At 39.1% G+C, this 18,205-nt stretch overlaps 1 protein-coding gene across 1 annotated transcript in view; it reads right to left on the bottom strand.

Annotated features, from left to right (window-relative positions):
* Positions 1 to 1,593: 1,593 nt before the first annotated feature.
* Positions 1,594 to 18,205, bottom strand: part of COL17A1 (collagen type XVII alpha 1 chain) — a 98,433-nt gene continuing 81,821 nt past the window's right edge. The window contains 8 exon segments of the mRNA XM_042458495.1: positions 1,594 to 3,725; positions 4,076 to 4,147; positions 6,254 to 6,316; positions 6,671 to 6,811; positions 8,617 to 9,045; positions 10,181 to 10,333; positions 12,349 to 12,450; positions 13,210 to 13,299. Of these exon segments, the coding sequence (XP_042314429.1) occupies positions 3,676 to 3,725; positions 4,076 to 4,147; positions 6,254 to 6,316; positions 6,671 to 6,811; positions 8,617 to 9,045; positions 10,181 to 10,333; positions 12,349 to 12,450; positions 13,210 to 13,299 (1,100 nt within the window). The 3' untranslated portion in view covers positions 1,594 to 3,675.

Below are 18,205 nucleotides of genomic sequence, written 5' to 3'. Positions count from 1 at the left end.
GCACATACAAATGATTTCAACCACAAAACACTGCAGGTAGCCAATATTGTTTCTTACTCCATATAATTACATGATAATACAATTAGAAATCTAACAAAAGATAATACTATATAGAGCTTATCCTGAGTTCAGTACTGATGCTCTCAAGCAACTTCAGAAAGCATTCTGAGCACATCTTGATTGTTAAAGGAGTAAAAATTCTACTAAAGTACTTTCTAATGCTGACCAGACATAGCATAGAAAGTCAGATCATAACACTGAGTAGATTTCAGTTGCATTCCTGATCTTACTTGCATTGAAAACTGTTTCGGTCCTCACATTGTAAATCATGTCCTTTGCAGTTTGATTTTCAGTGTGTTTTCTACTGCTGGCGCAGGGGAGAGACATGTTAGACTAGTTCTGCATTCTAGAAAGTGTGATTTAAAGATTCACATTTTTAAAAAAATTGGTTTCTTTCATGTCTAGGAAGGAGGCACATTAAAGATTCAGTAAACATAATTTCAGTCCAGTTAATGCTGTGCTTAAAGTCTGCCTGCCTGTCTGCTTCCTTCTGTAGTTTTCCTTCCTTCCTTCCTTCCTTCCTTCGTAGTAGCTGTAATCTGTATCAGCCGTTCTTCCCCAAACGAGCTTTGAAAGTTCATTTTCATTTCAAATTATGCATGATATTTGCACAATTACAATGGAACAATTATTACATTTCAGGTAGAGACTTTATTTTTTTGCCCAAATAAGCCTCCTCCTGTTTTCAAGAATATATAATGTACTTCTAATAGTTCTAATTTCCATATTTCTTGGAATAAAGTGGTTGTGTTCTATATGGAGAAATGTGTAATATCCCTCAGTTTATATATCCAAATCTTATAACATATGTACACATTTAGTATGCAAAATGGTTTTGAATAACCTTTTGTTTTAGAAAATTTCTGCCCCATTTTCTGGCCCCAAAAGATCCTGTAACATGATTTCAGGATTAAAAATACAATTAAAATGAGCTTTAAAATGCAATTCTTTGCTGCTATCATTAGGACAAGATGGGCTTTTAAAAGAGTTTGAACCTTTCGGTAGCTATTTGTGTAAGGAGTGTCCATATAGTCTTCCTGTGCCATCTCCCTGCTCCTTGTGAAATGGGCATATCATTCTCAGCCAAACAAGCCCCATCTGTATTTTTTTCTGGTACAAATGGACATAAAGCACGTAGCAGTAGTGTTCTCTCATACTGAGTGAATGGTATGTTCTTCCACATAAGGACAAAAACAGATAAAGGATTGAGGAATTGTTTTGATGCTCTAAGGCTGCTGTATATATGCTTACCAGGAAGTAGATCTTACTGAAATCAGTGGGACATACTCTTGAATTGGCATAGAACTGCACTATAGAGTACTGTATGAATGCAAAAAGAAACTTTATAGTACATTTAAACTAATAGGGACTGTTTGTTGCAATGTGTTGAGTTTATGTGAGGGAGACCTAAGTTAAATTCTGCCCATCCACCAAGTGACTTTCAGCCTTGCTTTACTTGATTAAATGTGGTTGTAAGGATAAGAAATATTTGCGACCCATCCAGTCATTGCAATAGGTGAGAAAGAAACCGAAAACTTTAGAAGTATCTTTATTTTAAAAAGGCAAATGTCTTGTTAACAGATACAGCTGTTCAAATGCATGGGAAGGTGCTTTATATGTTGAAAGAAAATATTCTGTTCAGTAGGATGTTTATTCCAAGATCTCAATCAGAAATCCCATATGTCAGTTACAAAATATTTATTTTACCTTGCCTGTGCTTCTATTTCATTGGGATCAAAGCTAGAATTCCTTTTCCATCAATCATGACACTGCTCACAGGCTCAAAAAGATACTTTTGAATGTATTCAAAGATTTATATACAATACTGGGCTATTTAGCTTTTTTATTCTATCAGCAGGCTGCCCCGACTCCAATAAAGCCATATATCATAAGCTGTTTTTCAAACGTACGTGCCCAAGAAACAAAAGTAGTTTGCCAGGTATGTGTAGTTTGTTAGAGGAAAGGCACTGAAACCCTCAGTGAGTTACTTGTTTTCTGCTTTGTGGCCTAAGACTTGCATTTCCACTATCTACAGCTTTGTACTGGATAAAGTTAGTTTTGTTTTGATAATCATTTATTGATTTCCCTAGCAATAGCCAGTTCACTATCAGGTCCAAAATTTATTCTCCCACCTCTGTTACTAATCTTCCTAATGTTGTGTTGAGATTTTTTTGTTGTTGTTATTGTTAAATTCATGTCAGATGCGGGAATTGTGGATGAATTCTATGAGCAGTTTTTAATAGCTTCAGTTTCATAACTTTTTTTTTGGATGTCCTTGATTCAGACAATACTTTCAAAGGATGCAAAAATTAAATTGCTAATGAAATTTGAAGTTACATAGAACCTAGGATATACTTAGAATATATAAATTACTTTTCACAGATCATGCTTAGCTAAACTGTTTTGAGTGTAAGCATCCATATAGTGGTATGTAGTAGTACAGTATATTTACACTGTTTGTAAATGAACAAGATATCACCATATAATCAAATCACGTGAAGGTTAAGTGACTGATCATACTCAAAACTTTCACAAGTGTTGGGATGAAGGTTGTATATTTATGGGGTTAAAGAATTCATACCACAAAGAATTAAAGAGGCAGGAGAAGGACGAATAGATGCATATAAAACTGCTCACTTTTAGATGTACAGGTACTGAGCTTAATATGGGAATATGCCACTGCACTTAAGTGTATCTTTAAGCCTACCATAATACTGTAGTGTCTGGTTTCCTTTAAATGGGATCAAAGTGTAAAGAAGCTTTAATTGGGAAGTTTTATATTAAAATAGCACTTTTAATATAATAAAAACCACAGAAAACATTTTTAAAATCTAACAAAAGTGCTTTAAATACTAATAGCCCCACAGTCCTTCACATTTTTGCAATGCAACTAATAATAGGGGTTTAAAAGATTTTTAAAAACCACAACAGTGAATTGTTATGCATCCCACTGGCATATATTTGCAAATTAGCACACTTTGCTGTGTCTGCTCTTTTTAAAGCCAGATCCTTGGTAATTTTAAATATATTTTGCCCTAAGGTAAGAAGCTACTATATGATCTCCAATCTTTTTTATTTTTGGTTCATTTTCTATCGAAGATTTCTCATTCTAATCTTCATCTGGAGAAGCTGGGTTGTATGTATCCTGGACAGTAAATTAAGCTTCAGAGGCTATGTCTGTGTAACATCAGACTAAGGTTATACACAGTTCTAATGTATATGTGATAACAAACAAATGGGTAGTTAATTCAATATGTAATATTGGAAGCCACCCAAGTTCTAAACATGTTAAGGAAATCATTAATTCACCAAATATCAGATGTTAGTGGCAACTGGGTGGTCACTTGCTGGAATTCACTGGAAACTGGGATTTTTATGTTGACTGGGGATAAAACACAAACAACCACAAATGCAGGGACGTAGCTAGGATTTTAGGAAGGGGGGGTCCAGACTAAGTGCCACTATTATAATGGGGCTTGAGTGCGGCGGCGCAGCAGCACACACCATTCATTTTTCTAATGGAAGGGGGGGGTCCGGACCCCCAGATCCCCCCCCCCCTGGCTACGTCCCTGACAAATGATTTAGAAAGCATCTGTCCTAATTTGTGTTCTTAGATTATACTCCTATGCTTCTCCTTTTCCTTCGACCAACGTATACTTGTTCACCTAAGAGGGAGGGAAAAAGATGAAGAAAAATTATTATTTTATAGAGCAACAGCAAAGTAAGTCACTGTTCCACTAAAACATCCATATCACTCTTTGTAACTGTACAGAAAATACATGTATTTGTCACTTTAAAAAACTTCCTTATTACTTTCATACTACTAATACACAGCCTTGTGGTCACTGCCTATGGTATTATGGACCATTGCAGGAGGAGTAACTTGTACAAAAAGGTAGTACAGAGGATCATGGAGAAACCATGGGAACTAATTCCTTGTGCTTCAGCCTGCCCTATGCTATCCCATCCTACAATGAGTAATATCCACTCCTTTCTTATTGAAAAGTATACATACCTTTCTCACCCTTTTCACCCCTTGGTCCTCTGGGGCCTTGCCGACCTGGTGGGCCCATTGGTCCAATATCACCTGGAAAGGTGAAGAGATTTTTTTAATGTTTATACTATCTGGCTGCTAATTTGAAACAAAGTACCATAGAGGCACACTTCCTGAAAAGCCTGCCTTCCAACTTCATACATTTTTTATCTCAAAGGTTTTATCAACAGCTAGATTGGCCTATCACTAACGATACTGGAGGACAATCTTCAGATCATGATTTGTTTTAGTGAGTCAATAATAATAATAATAATAATAATAATAATAATAAATTTATTTATACCCCACCTCCCCAATGAGATCAAAGTGGCTTACAATAATATTAAAAACTTTAAAATACAATGCCCCATATAAACCCACCCTAACCAATAAATCACAACAATAAGCAGTAACAGTAAAACAATACAGTTAAGATTATTTAAACGGACAAAACAGAGGGTAGTCAGTGGGAAGCGACTGAGATGCTAATCCAGGAAGGTCTGTTTGGAAAGATCCATTTTGCTCGCCTTTTTAAAGCTGTCAAGATTAATAATACAGTGGACCTTTGTTATACGCTGGGGTTTGGTTCCAAGATCCCCCGTGTATAACAAAATCCATGGATGCTCAAGTCCCATTAAATATAATGACATAGCAAAATGGTGTCCATTACAAAAAATGCAAAATCAAGGTTTGATATTTGAAATTTATACTTTCTTTGAACATTTTCAAACCGTGTTATGCTTGAATCAGTGTATAAAAAATCAGTGTATAAGAAGGGCCGACTGTATAGCGGGTCTCTTCTGGCAGGACATTTCACAACTTGGGAGTGGTAGAGGAGAAGGTCCTCTGGGTAACCACAGCCAGCTTAGTTTTTGCTGGCTGCAGTAGATCTTTCCCAGAGGACCTAAATGGGCAGATGGATTGTATGGAAGAAGGTGATCCCATAGGCAAGCTGGGCCCAAGCCATGAAGGGTTTTAAAGACTCTAATAATTAGAGACTACGCAGTGTGAAAGTGTCTAGAGAAGGAGCCAAGTTACGATATGACAGATAGGCCAATAAGCAGTCTTACTTCAAATGAAATTGAGCATGCGTTATACCATTATCAAGAATTGTTTGTACTTTACATATGCTGGGGAGGGGGAGATATTATACAATTGATGAAGTAAAATACTAATTACAAATGCTGCATCTGTGATAAAAATTTGTTTTTCCATCTGTTCCCAGACTTACTTTCTTACTGTCAAACTCAAAATAAATGTTAAGTTTAGTTTCATCATTTAATAAGGGGAACTTTTTATTGCCTTTAAGATGCTACATAGGTTAAAAGACAATCTAGTTTTTTCCCCCCATAAATATATTTAGCAAGGATTTTTTTCTTAATAATGCCCCTTAAACTATTTTTAATCCAATCAGCAAGACTGGCACCACTGGCTGTAGAGCCTTTTAAAGAGCCTCTTTTTCAAATTTAGTTTGTATCTGAGGAATCTTTAGGAAAATGGGAATACAAAACTTGGTGTTCTGTTTTTTAAAATCTCATCTTGATTGGATTAATTATAAGCCAGACTTAGGATCTTGTAACTTTTGGGGTTCATGTTCAGGGTAGTTAATGACTGAATGTGACTTCACAAACCTAGCTCTCAAGCCAGTCAACACCCCAACTGAAGGATTCTCAGGAGCTGCAGAAAAGGCCACTGGGAAATGATGAATGTAGTACTCTCCCAGTTGTGGGGCATGCTGATACAAGCCAAGCCCTGAGTGGTCTATCTAGCTGCCCATCTCAACACACACCTCAACCAGAAGAGCACTGCAGTTCTTATTTCTTAGTGCCCTGATTTGTAGTGTTGCAGAAAAACTTCAGATGGAGTGCTGGCTGGCTTACCATGACTCTGGAGTTAAGGTTCAAAAAACCACTGGGTGACCTTGGGCAAGTCACACACTCTCAGCCTGAGAGGAAGGCAATCACAAGCCGTCTGGGAATAAATCATGCAAAGAAAACTCCATGATAGGTTCACCTTACGGTTGCCTTAAGCCAGAAACAACTTGAAGGTACACCACAACAACAATCTGGATGCATCCTTGGGAGTCAAAAGGAAAGTATTACTTGGGAGGAGGGATAACCCCTCTCCTCCTGGGTTCTACAAGTGACACAAGGTGCTTACCCTTTGGTCCTGGGAATCCCATCTCTCCTTTCTGTCCAGGTGGCCCTGGAATCGTTCCATAAGCTGCAGAAAAATGAACAAATTATAGGGTGTCATATTTCTTATGATTACAAAGGACAGTAATAAGAAATATTGTGGCTTCAACTGGAGTATTCCTACTGGAGATTAGTATCCATAATGCTGAGCTTTACACTTTTATTCTTCCAAGAGGGATTTAGGCTGCCAGAACCAATCAAAGAATAAAAATGTATCCGAGGGCAAGGGGTTTTTCTCATGATCCTCTTGTAAAAGGCCAGAAATCCAGTATCTCACAAAGCTTTGTTTTACTATTTACATCACAACTTCTGTCTACCCAGTTAAATTACAGAAAGGGCCATACAATGTGGTAAAGTCAATGACAGGCAAGATACCACTTACTTCTGAAGAAATCCATGAGGTCTGCAGTGACATTGCCATAGGATGCAAACACTCTACTGATGCCTGGGATGCCAGGAGGCCCTGGAGGTCCCGGTGGTCCTTGCACAGCGTAAGTCATCATGTCCTGGAGGAGACCTCGGCCTGGGAAGGTTAAACACAAGCTTGAAGTGGAAAATACAAAGCACAAGTGACAGACATTTCCCCCACATGAACTGAAGAGTCTATTCTGACTCTGAAAAATGGTTGCTCTTCCATAAAGCAAATGCTGTTCTAGAAGGAGTCAGACCCAAGTGTCATGTCTTTCCATTGAGGTTGTAGCATTTTTCTTCTTTGCTTATTTAAGACATGCCTAAAACTTTAATGGGAAAATATTCAACACAAAGTACATCAAATACACTTCTTAGCACAGATACAAATCAGATGCCTAATCTGGGACATGAGTCTGATGTAAATAAAGATTGGCACTTATACATTGTCTTTTTGAAATATTCTTGCTTAGTGCATAACTTACATCAGATTGGATTCGTGTCACACAAACTTTGTAATAATGACTATAGATCTAAGAGTCTAGCATCCCAAGCATTTCTAGTCCAATGAAACTGCACCTGTCTTCATCTGCAATCTTAAAAAAAAAGGTTCCCAAGAATGCCAAAAATTAATCACCCTAAGATCTACACTACATATATGCAGTACTCTGAGAAATTACATGGAATTTTGTCAGATGTTTCTAGAACATGAGAAGGAGTGGAATTGTTCTCCGATGCTCCCTTTCAATGTGGCGATATGCGATAATTTATTATTCATGTATTGAAACTGTTCATTATTCACCTCTCAGTCTGCTGGGTCTCAAAGTGATATGAAGTAGACAACAAACATAATTTTAAAAGATTTTTTAAAAACAGATTAAAATTACTATTACGAATTCAACCATTCTTTCAGAAGATTTTTTTTAAATCCCAAAAGCCAATCCTAAAATTAGTTTTAAGGACCACTCACTCACAGGAAGAAATGGGAACCTCAGTCAGTTGTTTCTCGATCAAAGGTAACAGACCTTTATCTACTGCAGCACTGCTTCCCAGTAAGATTCAGGGGATAGGGACAGGATTCCTTGCAAAGCACTGTAACTAGTTTTTACACATAGATAAATCCTGCACAAGATTCCCACCAAGAGGTCTATCAAGTCACAGAACAAATCTCTACAGTGCCAAACAAGACTTTCTAAAAGCTTTTTGTATTTTTTTTAGTGTAACAGAAAGATCGGTTAAAAAAAACAACCAATTGGACTTTTATATTTTCGTATATTAGGTAAGAGCCTGCATGGGTGATGGATTAGTACCCTGGAGACCAATGTTTGAATCCCTGCTCAGCCATAGAAACCAATTGGGTGACCTTGGGCAAGTCACACTCTCTCATTCTCGGAGGAAGGCAATGCCAAACCCTGTCTTAACAAATCTTGCCAAGAAAATGCTATTATAGGTTCACTGTACATTGAAAACCACTTGAAGGAGCACAACAGCAACAATCTTTGTTGTATTATGTACTAGGTCCCATATATTTTCTCACCTGGGATTCAACATCAGGAGATATAAAGTTCCAACCTGGTGGAACTACACTATGTCTCCCCTCTTCCAAAAGGTTTCACAGGATGCCTTTCTAATTTTACATCTGCTTACAGGCACAAAGCCAGAAATGTCTCCAAAGCCCACCTGCTCTACTCTGACCATTAAATTGCTGAGGGACCCCCTCCCTCCTCCCCAGAATTAAGGCGAGTCTTCTGTGGGTTTTAATCACTGCACAAAGGAGATAGTAGATTCCTCTGTCCATAACAAAAACATAAATTTCAATACACAGGTATAACATTCAGTTACACCAGATTTTTTTTTGTTTCTTATTGCAACTGGCCAGATCATTTCAGAAAGCATGGAAGAAAATGTGGCCCTACTTACTCTGTATATTTTCAGACACTCTGGCAGCCAACTCATTATAATCCAGTGACCCAGCAAATGATCCAGTATAGGAGCCTGCAGCACCCGAAGATCTAATCTGTGATCCATCTGCTCCCAGTGAGCCACCGTAAGATCCACCGGCTCCCAGTGAGCCACCGTAAGATCCACCAGCTCCCAGTGAGCCACCATAAGATCCACCAGCTCCAAGTGATCCATCAAATTCTCCATTGCTTCCCAATGAACTGCTGTAGGATCCTCCTCTGGATAATGATGCATCATAAGACATGCCAGAACTTGAAGATCTGCTATATGACCCTTCTGAATTTGCAGACCCTCTGTAAGATTCGCCCATAAAGTTGCTATCTGCTCTTGGGCCAGGTGGCCCAGGTGGTCCAGGAGGTCCTCTGATGAAACCACGTACATCATCACCTATGAAACATAGTAGCAGGTTTTAATAGACTTGCACCAGATAGGATAGGATCTGATATCAGGTTGATCTTCAGAAGTGCAGAAGCTTGCAAAGGGTGCAAGAGGAAATTAGAGGTGCAATTCAAGTTCAGTATTGGAGCTACACTGACTGAGACTCCCAACTGGGAATTATAGATTGTTGAGAAATGCCTTGCAGAAGTCTGCAGCAGCCTAATCAACTGCATGATTTTCAGTTCAGTGTCCTGCTCCTTTGCTTTGGGAAGGATTTGCCGTAGAAAAATAACCTCACATGCTAGGTTCATCAGAATAGACCATGTTGCAATGAATGCAAAGAACAGAAACAGTCTGACAAACAAATATTTCTATCCAGGAAAAAGAGGATTTGTACCTCTCACTAAGCTATCAGTTTTCAAATGAATATTCAATTTTGCTATTTCAATATTCATATTGCTTTAGTTGTTGGTGTTGCATTTGTTTATGTATACAAAATAAATTATATTTTGTGAGGGGTGGTACTCAGAGCCTGAGCAAATAAATAAAAATGAATTAAGTGTTTAAATCTATATTTTTAACCAACAATTAGTTGGTGACAACTATGGTGCCTTTTGATTCTTCTGCTCTCCTGCTGTGATTATTACACCTGTTGTCATTATTTGTTTCAAGTCAGTATTAGCATAAGAAAGAAAATGACAGGCATCATAGTGCTCACAGAGAAATATGGGTTTGAAAACTTTCAACAGAGACTGAAGTGGGAGTAAAGACAATATTCTGCCAGTGACAATATTCTGCCATTCTAAGTTATCACTGTTCCCATTAAAGAAGGACAGATTGAAGAAAAGGCTTTTTCCATAGACCAGACAGGCCAAAGAAAACCAAACTGGGAAATAATTGTGGCTCCACCTTAAAACAAAACCATAATAAACACTTTCATTTTCTCAAGGGGCCCATCAGTCCAGGCTAACAGCTGTGGTATGGATTTATCAGCTGCTACAAATGGGCTATGAGCTCAGACCTAGGCAGAGAGCCAGGATGAGGCCCAGACTTGAAATTTCAAGATGAGCAAGAGTTACAGAAGGCAGAACTGCAGAAAGGTGTTCATAAGTGGGTGTCTCTGTATATATAATATGTGACTTACTAGTAAGGTATTGGATCAATTCACTCCTGAACTCGTCAGTCCAGATACCATCGCCGTAAGAAATAAGGCCAGTTCCTGAAAAGCCAGGTGGACCTGGAGGCCCTGGTGGGCCAGGTGGGCCAGGGGGTCCAGAAAGTGAGGAGTATCCCACACCTTAGAGGAAGAAGGAGGAGAAGAAAATGTTCTGGTTAACAAAGAAACATCCACTTAGGACTATGCTGCTTTAGGATCAGCAACTAGAATTTTAGATTTTTGCTTCCATTTATTCTTTGTGTTTGCCATTCCTTCCTTCCGCTTAGGCTTTTCCAGTTCTAACAACTGCACTCCTACACTCAGAAATAAACCTCATTGTGTTTAGCAAGGCATGTTTCTAATAAATGCACCTACAAGAGCTACATCTGGACAGAATTCAGCTGGTGAATTCAGCTTTTTGGAAGGGTATGCAGGAGGAATGGTTAAAGCTGTCCCTGTCAAGACAGAAAATCTGCCCTGCCAGCTCTCAGACAGTTTGAGAGATGACAGGGCATCTTTCTGACTTTCACAGCCATTCCCTCATCCCTCCACTTTTTTTGCTGGGCCTGCGGCTATTTCACCACCATCACTGCATTGCACAGGTGAATAGGTATAGTTAGGCTTACCAAAAGGATTGAGGGCTTTGGTTTAAGCCCACTGCAGGCATCTCCTCACAGCATTTTACAAATATATATGTGTGAAAGGCCACCATTCTTTCCTTAAAATAATTTCATGAACATATTCTGGAAGAGTTTATTTGTGATATTTTGCCAGCATCTGTGGCTGGCATCTCAGGGAATGCTGGCATTCTCTGCAGATGCCAATCACAGATGCTGGCAAAACACCACAAATAAACTCTTCCAGAACATGGCCACATAGCCCAAAACCCGCACAAAAACTATGGATTTTGTCCACAAAAACCTTTGACTTCACAATTTCATGGACATTTCAAAATGATATATGTTGCAAAATTTTGATTCAATACTAGAGGAACGAGTGGCCAGGTGGGGGATACAGTGGGTAAGATCCCACTTCAGTCAGGTGGAGCATAATGTCCCATCCATGTAGCTCTCTGTGCAGTTGTCAAATACCAGGGGCTGTCGCTACAGCAGCAGTTGCTTCCTGGTGGGGAGAAGGAGGAGGAGGAGAAAGGAATTGAAACAGTGAAGTAGCAGCTGGTCTCAGCTTGGATGGGAGGAAGAGAGAAGAGTGCCCACATAAATGGAGTGCACCCTTCTTTTCCTTTCCCATACAGCCCAGGACAGCTACATCTTCATTGTCTTATGCTTTCACCGTCTCACCCCTCCCCAGTGGCAAGTAGCAGAAACAATTCCTCTCAAGGCTGTACAGCTTTTGGGGGAAGGTTTTAGAAGGGGTGAAGTGGGATAGAGAATAACTCCCTTCACCCTATCTGAAAAGAGGCATATGCAAATGTAAGCCACACGTACCTACACATACATCACTAACTGGATGCCACCCCGCTACAAGATCTCTCTACATACTGATTCCATAAACTAACATGGCTATATCTTTCAATTGTACCATGGATGCCACCCTATGTCACCACTACCACCCTGACTCCCAAATACTGAGAAAGTCAAAATGAATTTCTGATAATTTAGGTGAACAAAATTCCTGAAGGAAAAAATTGTGTTGTTTTAAAAAAAATTGACCCTAGCTCCCCTGACTGTGTAGGTTTTTTCCCCCAGAGCACCTGTGTTTGCCAGCCATGTTTCATGCATCTTGAACTTAATGCAGCTCAGCAACCTGAAGCATTAAACAGTGACAGCCACTACTCAGCAACTAAAATTGTAATCAGTCATTTTCAATGGTCTATGGTCCATCACCACCCCCAAAGCCACTACATTGTGATCATTCAAGCAATTTCTCACCTTAAAAATGTTGGAAAACATTCTGGCCCATTTGATTGTCTCATTAGGTATTCTGTCACCAACACTGTTTGGAGCTGACTGAACCACACAGACCGTGGGAACCACTGGATTATTTTGCAATGAACTGTATATGACAAAATTTCCTTACTCTGCCCTGGACAGCCATAGTTTCCAGTCCTCCCCTCCCTTCACCCCCACTGTGTCTCTAAGAAACCCCAGAGATCTACTTGCTGCCCAGCCACAAAGTCTGGCTAATGTTCTTACTTTGCAAGTATGTCAAGATTTCCTCTGATGTGAGGGTGGAGAGAGAGCTTCCCGGTGGGCCTGGGGGACCAGGTGGTCCTACGATGCCACTAAATTCAGAGTCTGAAAAAAGCAAAGGAAGCTAATAAATCTCCAGCACATGATTAAGCCCCCTTTCCTCCCTATGTAAGCAAGACACAATTATTCCTTCACTTCTTGCCAAAACAGAATCATATAAAAGGCAGGATGAATTTTTGTCTCACTGGATTAGAGGTGAGATGACAATAAGAATCTGCTACCTCTTAGTAAATGAATGAAGACCATTCAGTCTTTACTGGATTATGTTATAGGGTTTATTTTGTGTGTGCATGCATGTATGCATCCCTTCTTGTCACCTGCCAACTTACAGTAACCCCATGAATTTCATAGGGTTTTCTTATGCAAGGAATACTCAGCGATAGTTTTTACAGTATTCCTTGCACCTGAAATTCATTGGCAATATCCCATCCAAGTACTAACCAGGGCTAACCTTCATTAATTCCAAGATCTAACTATCCACCTCAGGTGAATGAAGTGACAGTGAACCTCTTGCTATCTGCTTCACTGAATAAAATATATGCACTCCATTTCTTAGGACTTAAAGATGGCATTTGGGTGCCATTGACCTTTGGGCTACATCCAAATGTTAGTCCTACCTAGATTAGGCCTACTGGAATGAATGAGACCTGTTAGTCAGAACAGAATGGTCTAATATTAATTTTATATTTAGCTTGTTAACTATTGTAGGCACATTAAATGTGAAAAATACTTCTATACTACCCTGATGTTGTTAGCCAACACACATTACCTTCCAAAATGGCTTGATAGCATTACAAAGCTTACCTCGGAGCAGAGCTAAGATATCTCCGTAAGATGTTCCAGGCAAACCAGGAGGACCTGGTGGGCCAGGAAGCCCAATGCTAAGGCCAGAACCTACAATGTTAATAAATATTTAAAAATTAATAGATGTAAAATTAATTTGAAAATTAGACTTTTTATAGATTTTTAAAGAGGAAACAGAAAAGGTTATGTGCTGCACATATAACTCACATTAATTGAATACCAGTCTGGACAGAATCAGCTGTGGGCCTATCAGCTTCCGGGCCCAGTACAAGGTGTTGGTTATCACCTTTAAAGCCCTAAATGGCTTGGGTCCAAGCTATCTTAGGGACCGCCTCCTCCCGTACAATCCTCCCCGCGCTCTCCGGTTCTCTGGGAGGAACTTACTACAGCCTTTAAAATCTAGGCTTGCGGCGACCTCCCAGAGGGCGTTCTCTGCTGTCACCCCCAAACTCTGGAACGACCTGCCGAATGAGATCCGTCAGATAACATCCTTAGACAGCTTTAAAAAAGTGGTCAAGACGGATCTCTTCCGGCAGGCCTTTCCAGATTAACCATCCCGGCCCAGGTTCCTGATTCCCTCATTCCTCCCGTGGCCCCATCTTAGTGATGGTCGAGGATCAACAGAGGGATATCAGGGTTTTAGTTTTTAATTGTTGTTTTTATGCATTGACATTGTGTTTTAATATGTTATACTGTTTAATACTGTCTTAAGGGGGGGAGGGATAAAGTGTTTTTAATTGTTATATTTTATATTTTACTGTTGTTAACCGCCCGGATGGTTTGCCAGAGGGCGGTATACAAATAAATATTGATTATTATTATTATTATTATTATATTATATTATTAATCTTAGAAATGAGTTAATTAAGGAATGATTCAACCCTACGTAAACTCTCAGGATGGTGTGTGTGAGTGCTCACGAGTTTTCCACATGACGCCTTTACTGTGGCAATCATCCTGCCGCATTCTTGGAATTTACATGGGCAGAGGGTCCAAGTAAAACACCACCCAGCTGGTTCTCACAGTTCTTTCCACTTCTTCTCCCACAGAAAATCCATTAAGGAGGGCAAGATAAAATAATTGCACTATGTCTTTAAATTAGTAGTGCCTGGCAGACATCCATCTGAGCACCCTAAACCTTTGGCAGTGGTATATTGGATTTGGCCTTTCTTGTGGAAACAAGATCTTAGATTCTTGTTTTTTATGTACTTCTATGTAGAAGTTTAGACAACTTGATAGTTAGGGGTGTTTAAAAATACAGATTGTTCTAATTTTTATCACTGACAGAAGCCAGAGTTATTATGCATTTACGGCATGTTTTGTCTAGTTTTTTCCAGGTTGCTTCTCAAGAGCTTAATAATTTTTTGCAAAATTCCTTCTGAGACTAATACCAATTAGGGTGCTGAGGACCTGAATCTGATGAGCATGAAAGCTATGCAGAACTGTAGGAATGATTAAAAAAAATTGGAGCAAGTACTTGTCATATAGTTGATAACAGTCTTGCCATTTCATCATAGTCCAACGATACAGATAAGCCATCTCCTCCCAGTCCAGGTGGCCCAGGGGGACCTGGGGACCTGGGGTCCAATAAGATATGGCCGAATTTCATCTCCTAAAAAATAAAATAAATCAATTTTCATTTTGTTGGTTATTACAGATGTACAGAAAGTTAATGACGGGAAATGGCAGTGTTCTGAGCCACATGTAGCTCAAAGCCAGAGAATTTCACTCACTCTCCTCATCCAAAGCAATTCTGTCATATTTAGCCACTTTTTTAGCTGTCGAAACACCTTCTGCACTGAACCTAGTTTGCCATGCTTACGGATGTTGGTTGGTACTAAGTACAACATTGTCAGCTACAATTTCAGCTGCATATAGAAACTCCTATCTCATCTTTCTGTCAAATTACAAGAATATGAAAGATTAAGCACTGTCTAAAATAGGGGTAGGAGATGTATGCTTCCTGCCCCTTCTAAGGATGCTGAGAATTGCAATTTAACAACATCTGGAGGGCTACACATTCCTCATCCCGTCCTAGATCTTCCAGCCAGAATTTTGTGATGTAGATATATGCTTTGTAGAACCATCACAAAGGATACAGCATAATTGAAATATAAATGTAAATAGTTTATATGTCTCGGAAGCTATTTGCAATGATGATTATATTTTATACTTTGCAATGTTAATATTTTCTAATTATGAAGGAGCAAACAACAGGAAATTGTAGGCCTGACCAATGGCAGCCAAAATTACTGAAATTCCATTTTTCTTAATTGTTTAGAACGTGCAATGGATGGAAATGGAGTGATAAAACTGTTTCCCCTGGTTGTTGATACCTTGTACTTTTCTTTACACCACTGACCATCACGTTTGGTAGTGGACCAGATTTACTTATTGTTCAACGCATTGACATAGTCCATATCCTATAGTATACATTTCCCTCATATCTCTAAAGCATGGTACTTATTCTTTGCATCCTTGGTTGTAGCTACTTACTCCTGCAGCATGGCAAGAAAGCATCTCATAAGAAATGTTGTTGAGGAGAGAAAGGGCCACCCCCTGGCTGGCTGGAGGAGAAAGGGCCATATCCTAGTCAGGAATTTGGTTGTGGTTCTCAATGTACTAAGAAGTTTCACTGTGGGGGAAGCACTCTTATCATGGCGAGGACAATCTTCTTCAATTAATACCATGATTCTCACATTGAATACTTGCTCTAAGAACATGGTGATAAGTATGTATGAATATCAGTGGCACTGGATGTACTTCTTTTGGAGTGTTTGTAACACCACTGCCAAAGATTTAACATTCCACCCAACAACATGACTCTCTGGGGTAATCACACCATACTGTAGATTGGGATCTAATGGTCCATAACTATGGGTTTGTCAACATCTGCAAAGGTTTTCGGTTAAATTGTTCAACAACAAAAAGCCATACACATGCCAAATAAAATTAGGCTGCTGAAGAGAAGAAGGTTTATTTTAAAATTATGAGTGTATTGTTTAACCCAGTTCCCAGGATTCCCTACACTGAGCCAGAGCGTTAAGCCGTGTAAAACTGGATTATTTCGGCAGTGTATTTGGGATTTAAGACACATATGGCCACTGAATCCAAAAAGGGAAAACAGGCAATTCACAAAAATGAATTGCTATGCAAGTTTCATAGAGATTTGCATAACTGAAGGGTGCACATTGAAACACTCACACTACAATTCAATATATGTTTAACTTTCCTTGGAAAGCGTTTCCACTGAATTTAGTAGGACTTTCAGTATGCTTAACATGTGTGATCACATGCTGCACATTCATCTGTTTCAATAGGGTGTTTATTCTAGATAACATGATTCATTGGCATGTGGTTTTGTCACACAGAATACTCAGAAGGGTGTCCTTTGTATACTGAAATTTGCTTTAATTCAACATATTTGCATAAAGAGCTAGGGTAGCTCAGAATTTGGGAACAGGGAAACAGAATTGCTAAAGAACTTGGAGGGCTGTTAAAATGTGGTGAAGATGAAAATGGAAGCCCGGTGAAAACCAATACCAGGCCAAGGTATCAGAAACCCTTTTCTGTTATGGATGAGACAACCAGAATCAGATTTTTAAGATGAGGCCCTAATCTCTCCGTGCACCTCTGCCATCCAAAAAGGACCATTTGTTGGGCTACAGATAACAGAAAAAGTGGCAGTGTCCAAGACACTAATAATTTCTGACAAAGAAGACAGGAATAAATTCTGTTCTTATTTGTATTACAATTGCATATGTAAAAATGAAGACTAAATGGCAGATATGCAAGCTGGGTACATAAAAACATAGTGCTTACAAGTCATATAATTCATAACACGGCGGGCCAATTCATCAAATCCAAGGATGCACCACCATGGTGATTCCTGGAGGTCCTGGAGGACCAGGTGGACCGTGGGGTCCAATGAGATAGCGTCCAACAGTGTCACCTAATGAAGCAGAAGAATAAGTAAAACACAAAGAATTTGAGGAGTATATTATTTATGTTTTGGCAGTTCTCTTCTGTAATTTGTTGGTTCCATCAGGGTCATCTTGGGAATGTATCTGATTATTCTTTCTTTTTTCTGCAGATCATGAAAGGCCCTTCCTATCATTCAGAAAAACTCTGGGTAGGATGATTGAAATCCAGAGTGGCAATCATGTAGAGTTCACCTTTTTGTTTAATGCTTAGCTACTGAGATATATGCATTGGTCAACTTTTTCCAAATTAGTGCTTTGCAGAAATTCTGAATACAACTCATATCATCCCTGATGCTAAATTGTACTGAGTAAAGCTGGTGGGAGTTGTAATCTAAAACACTAGAGGGCACCACATTGGAGAAGGCTTGTTTCTCTCCTCTCTGGGAAAGAAAGGGACCTGGACCAATTGACTAGTCACCCTTTCAGTTATCTTAGTTGAAGACATTTCTGGAACTTTTCTAAACTTAATGATATGTGATAGTGTCTGTACGGTAAAAACACCTTCAGGAAGCCCTTTTAGATATTAGAAAACAATAAAAATATTAGAAAAGCTCTTATCAGCAATACAGTATTCAAGTTCCTTGGCGTGACACTTCTGGACTGCCACTTGCAGGTATGTTGTTGAACCCATGCATAAAAGGAGGCAATTTAGCATTAAACATGAATAAACAGCCTCCAGCGTAAAGTAGTAAAGAGCACAGAGGTAATAGTAAAAAAGTCCTCATTGGGCATTCCACAAAATTATTTACTCTGAATGTGTGCACTGAAGGTCAGAATTTATTGGAGGTCTGTACATATATAGTTCGTTAAATTATGGATAATGATCCACAATATTTTTAAAAAATCATTTGAAAATATCTCTGTATTTTATTCAGAATTATATATGCATCTCAGATACAATGGCAGGGAAACAGAGAAGCCTTGACGAGAAAGATTTTGACAGTCAAGGCAATAACCTAATAGCCAATTAACTAAAAATATATTACCAGAGGCAGTCATGCTTTAAAACTGAC

This window comes from Sceloporus undulatus, chromosome 3, assembly GCF_019175285.1.
Source record: "Sceloporus undulatus isolate JIND9_A2432 ecotype Alabama chromosome 3, SceUnd_v1.1, whole genome shotgun sequence".
Lineage (NCBI taxonomy): Eukaryota > Metazoa > Chordata > Lepidosauria > Squamata > Phrynosomatidae > Sceloporus > Sceloporus undulatus.
The sequence above is the reverse complement of the archived record's forward strand: the minus strand, read 5'-3'. Positions and strand labels throughout refer to the sequence as shown.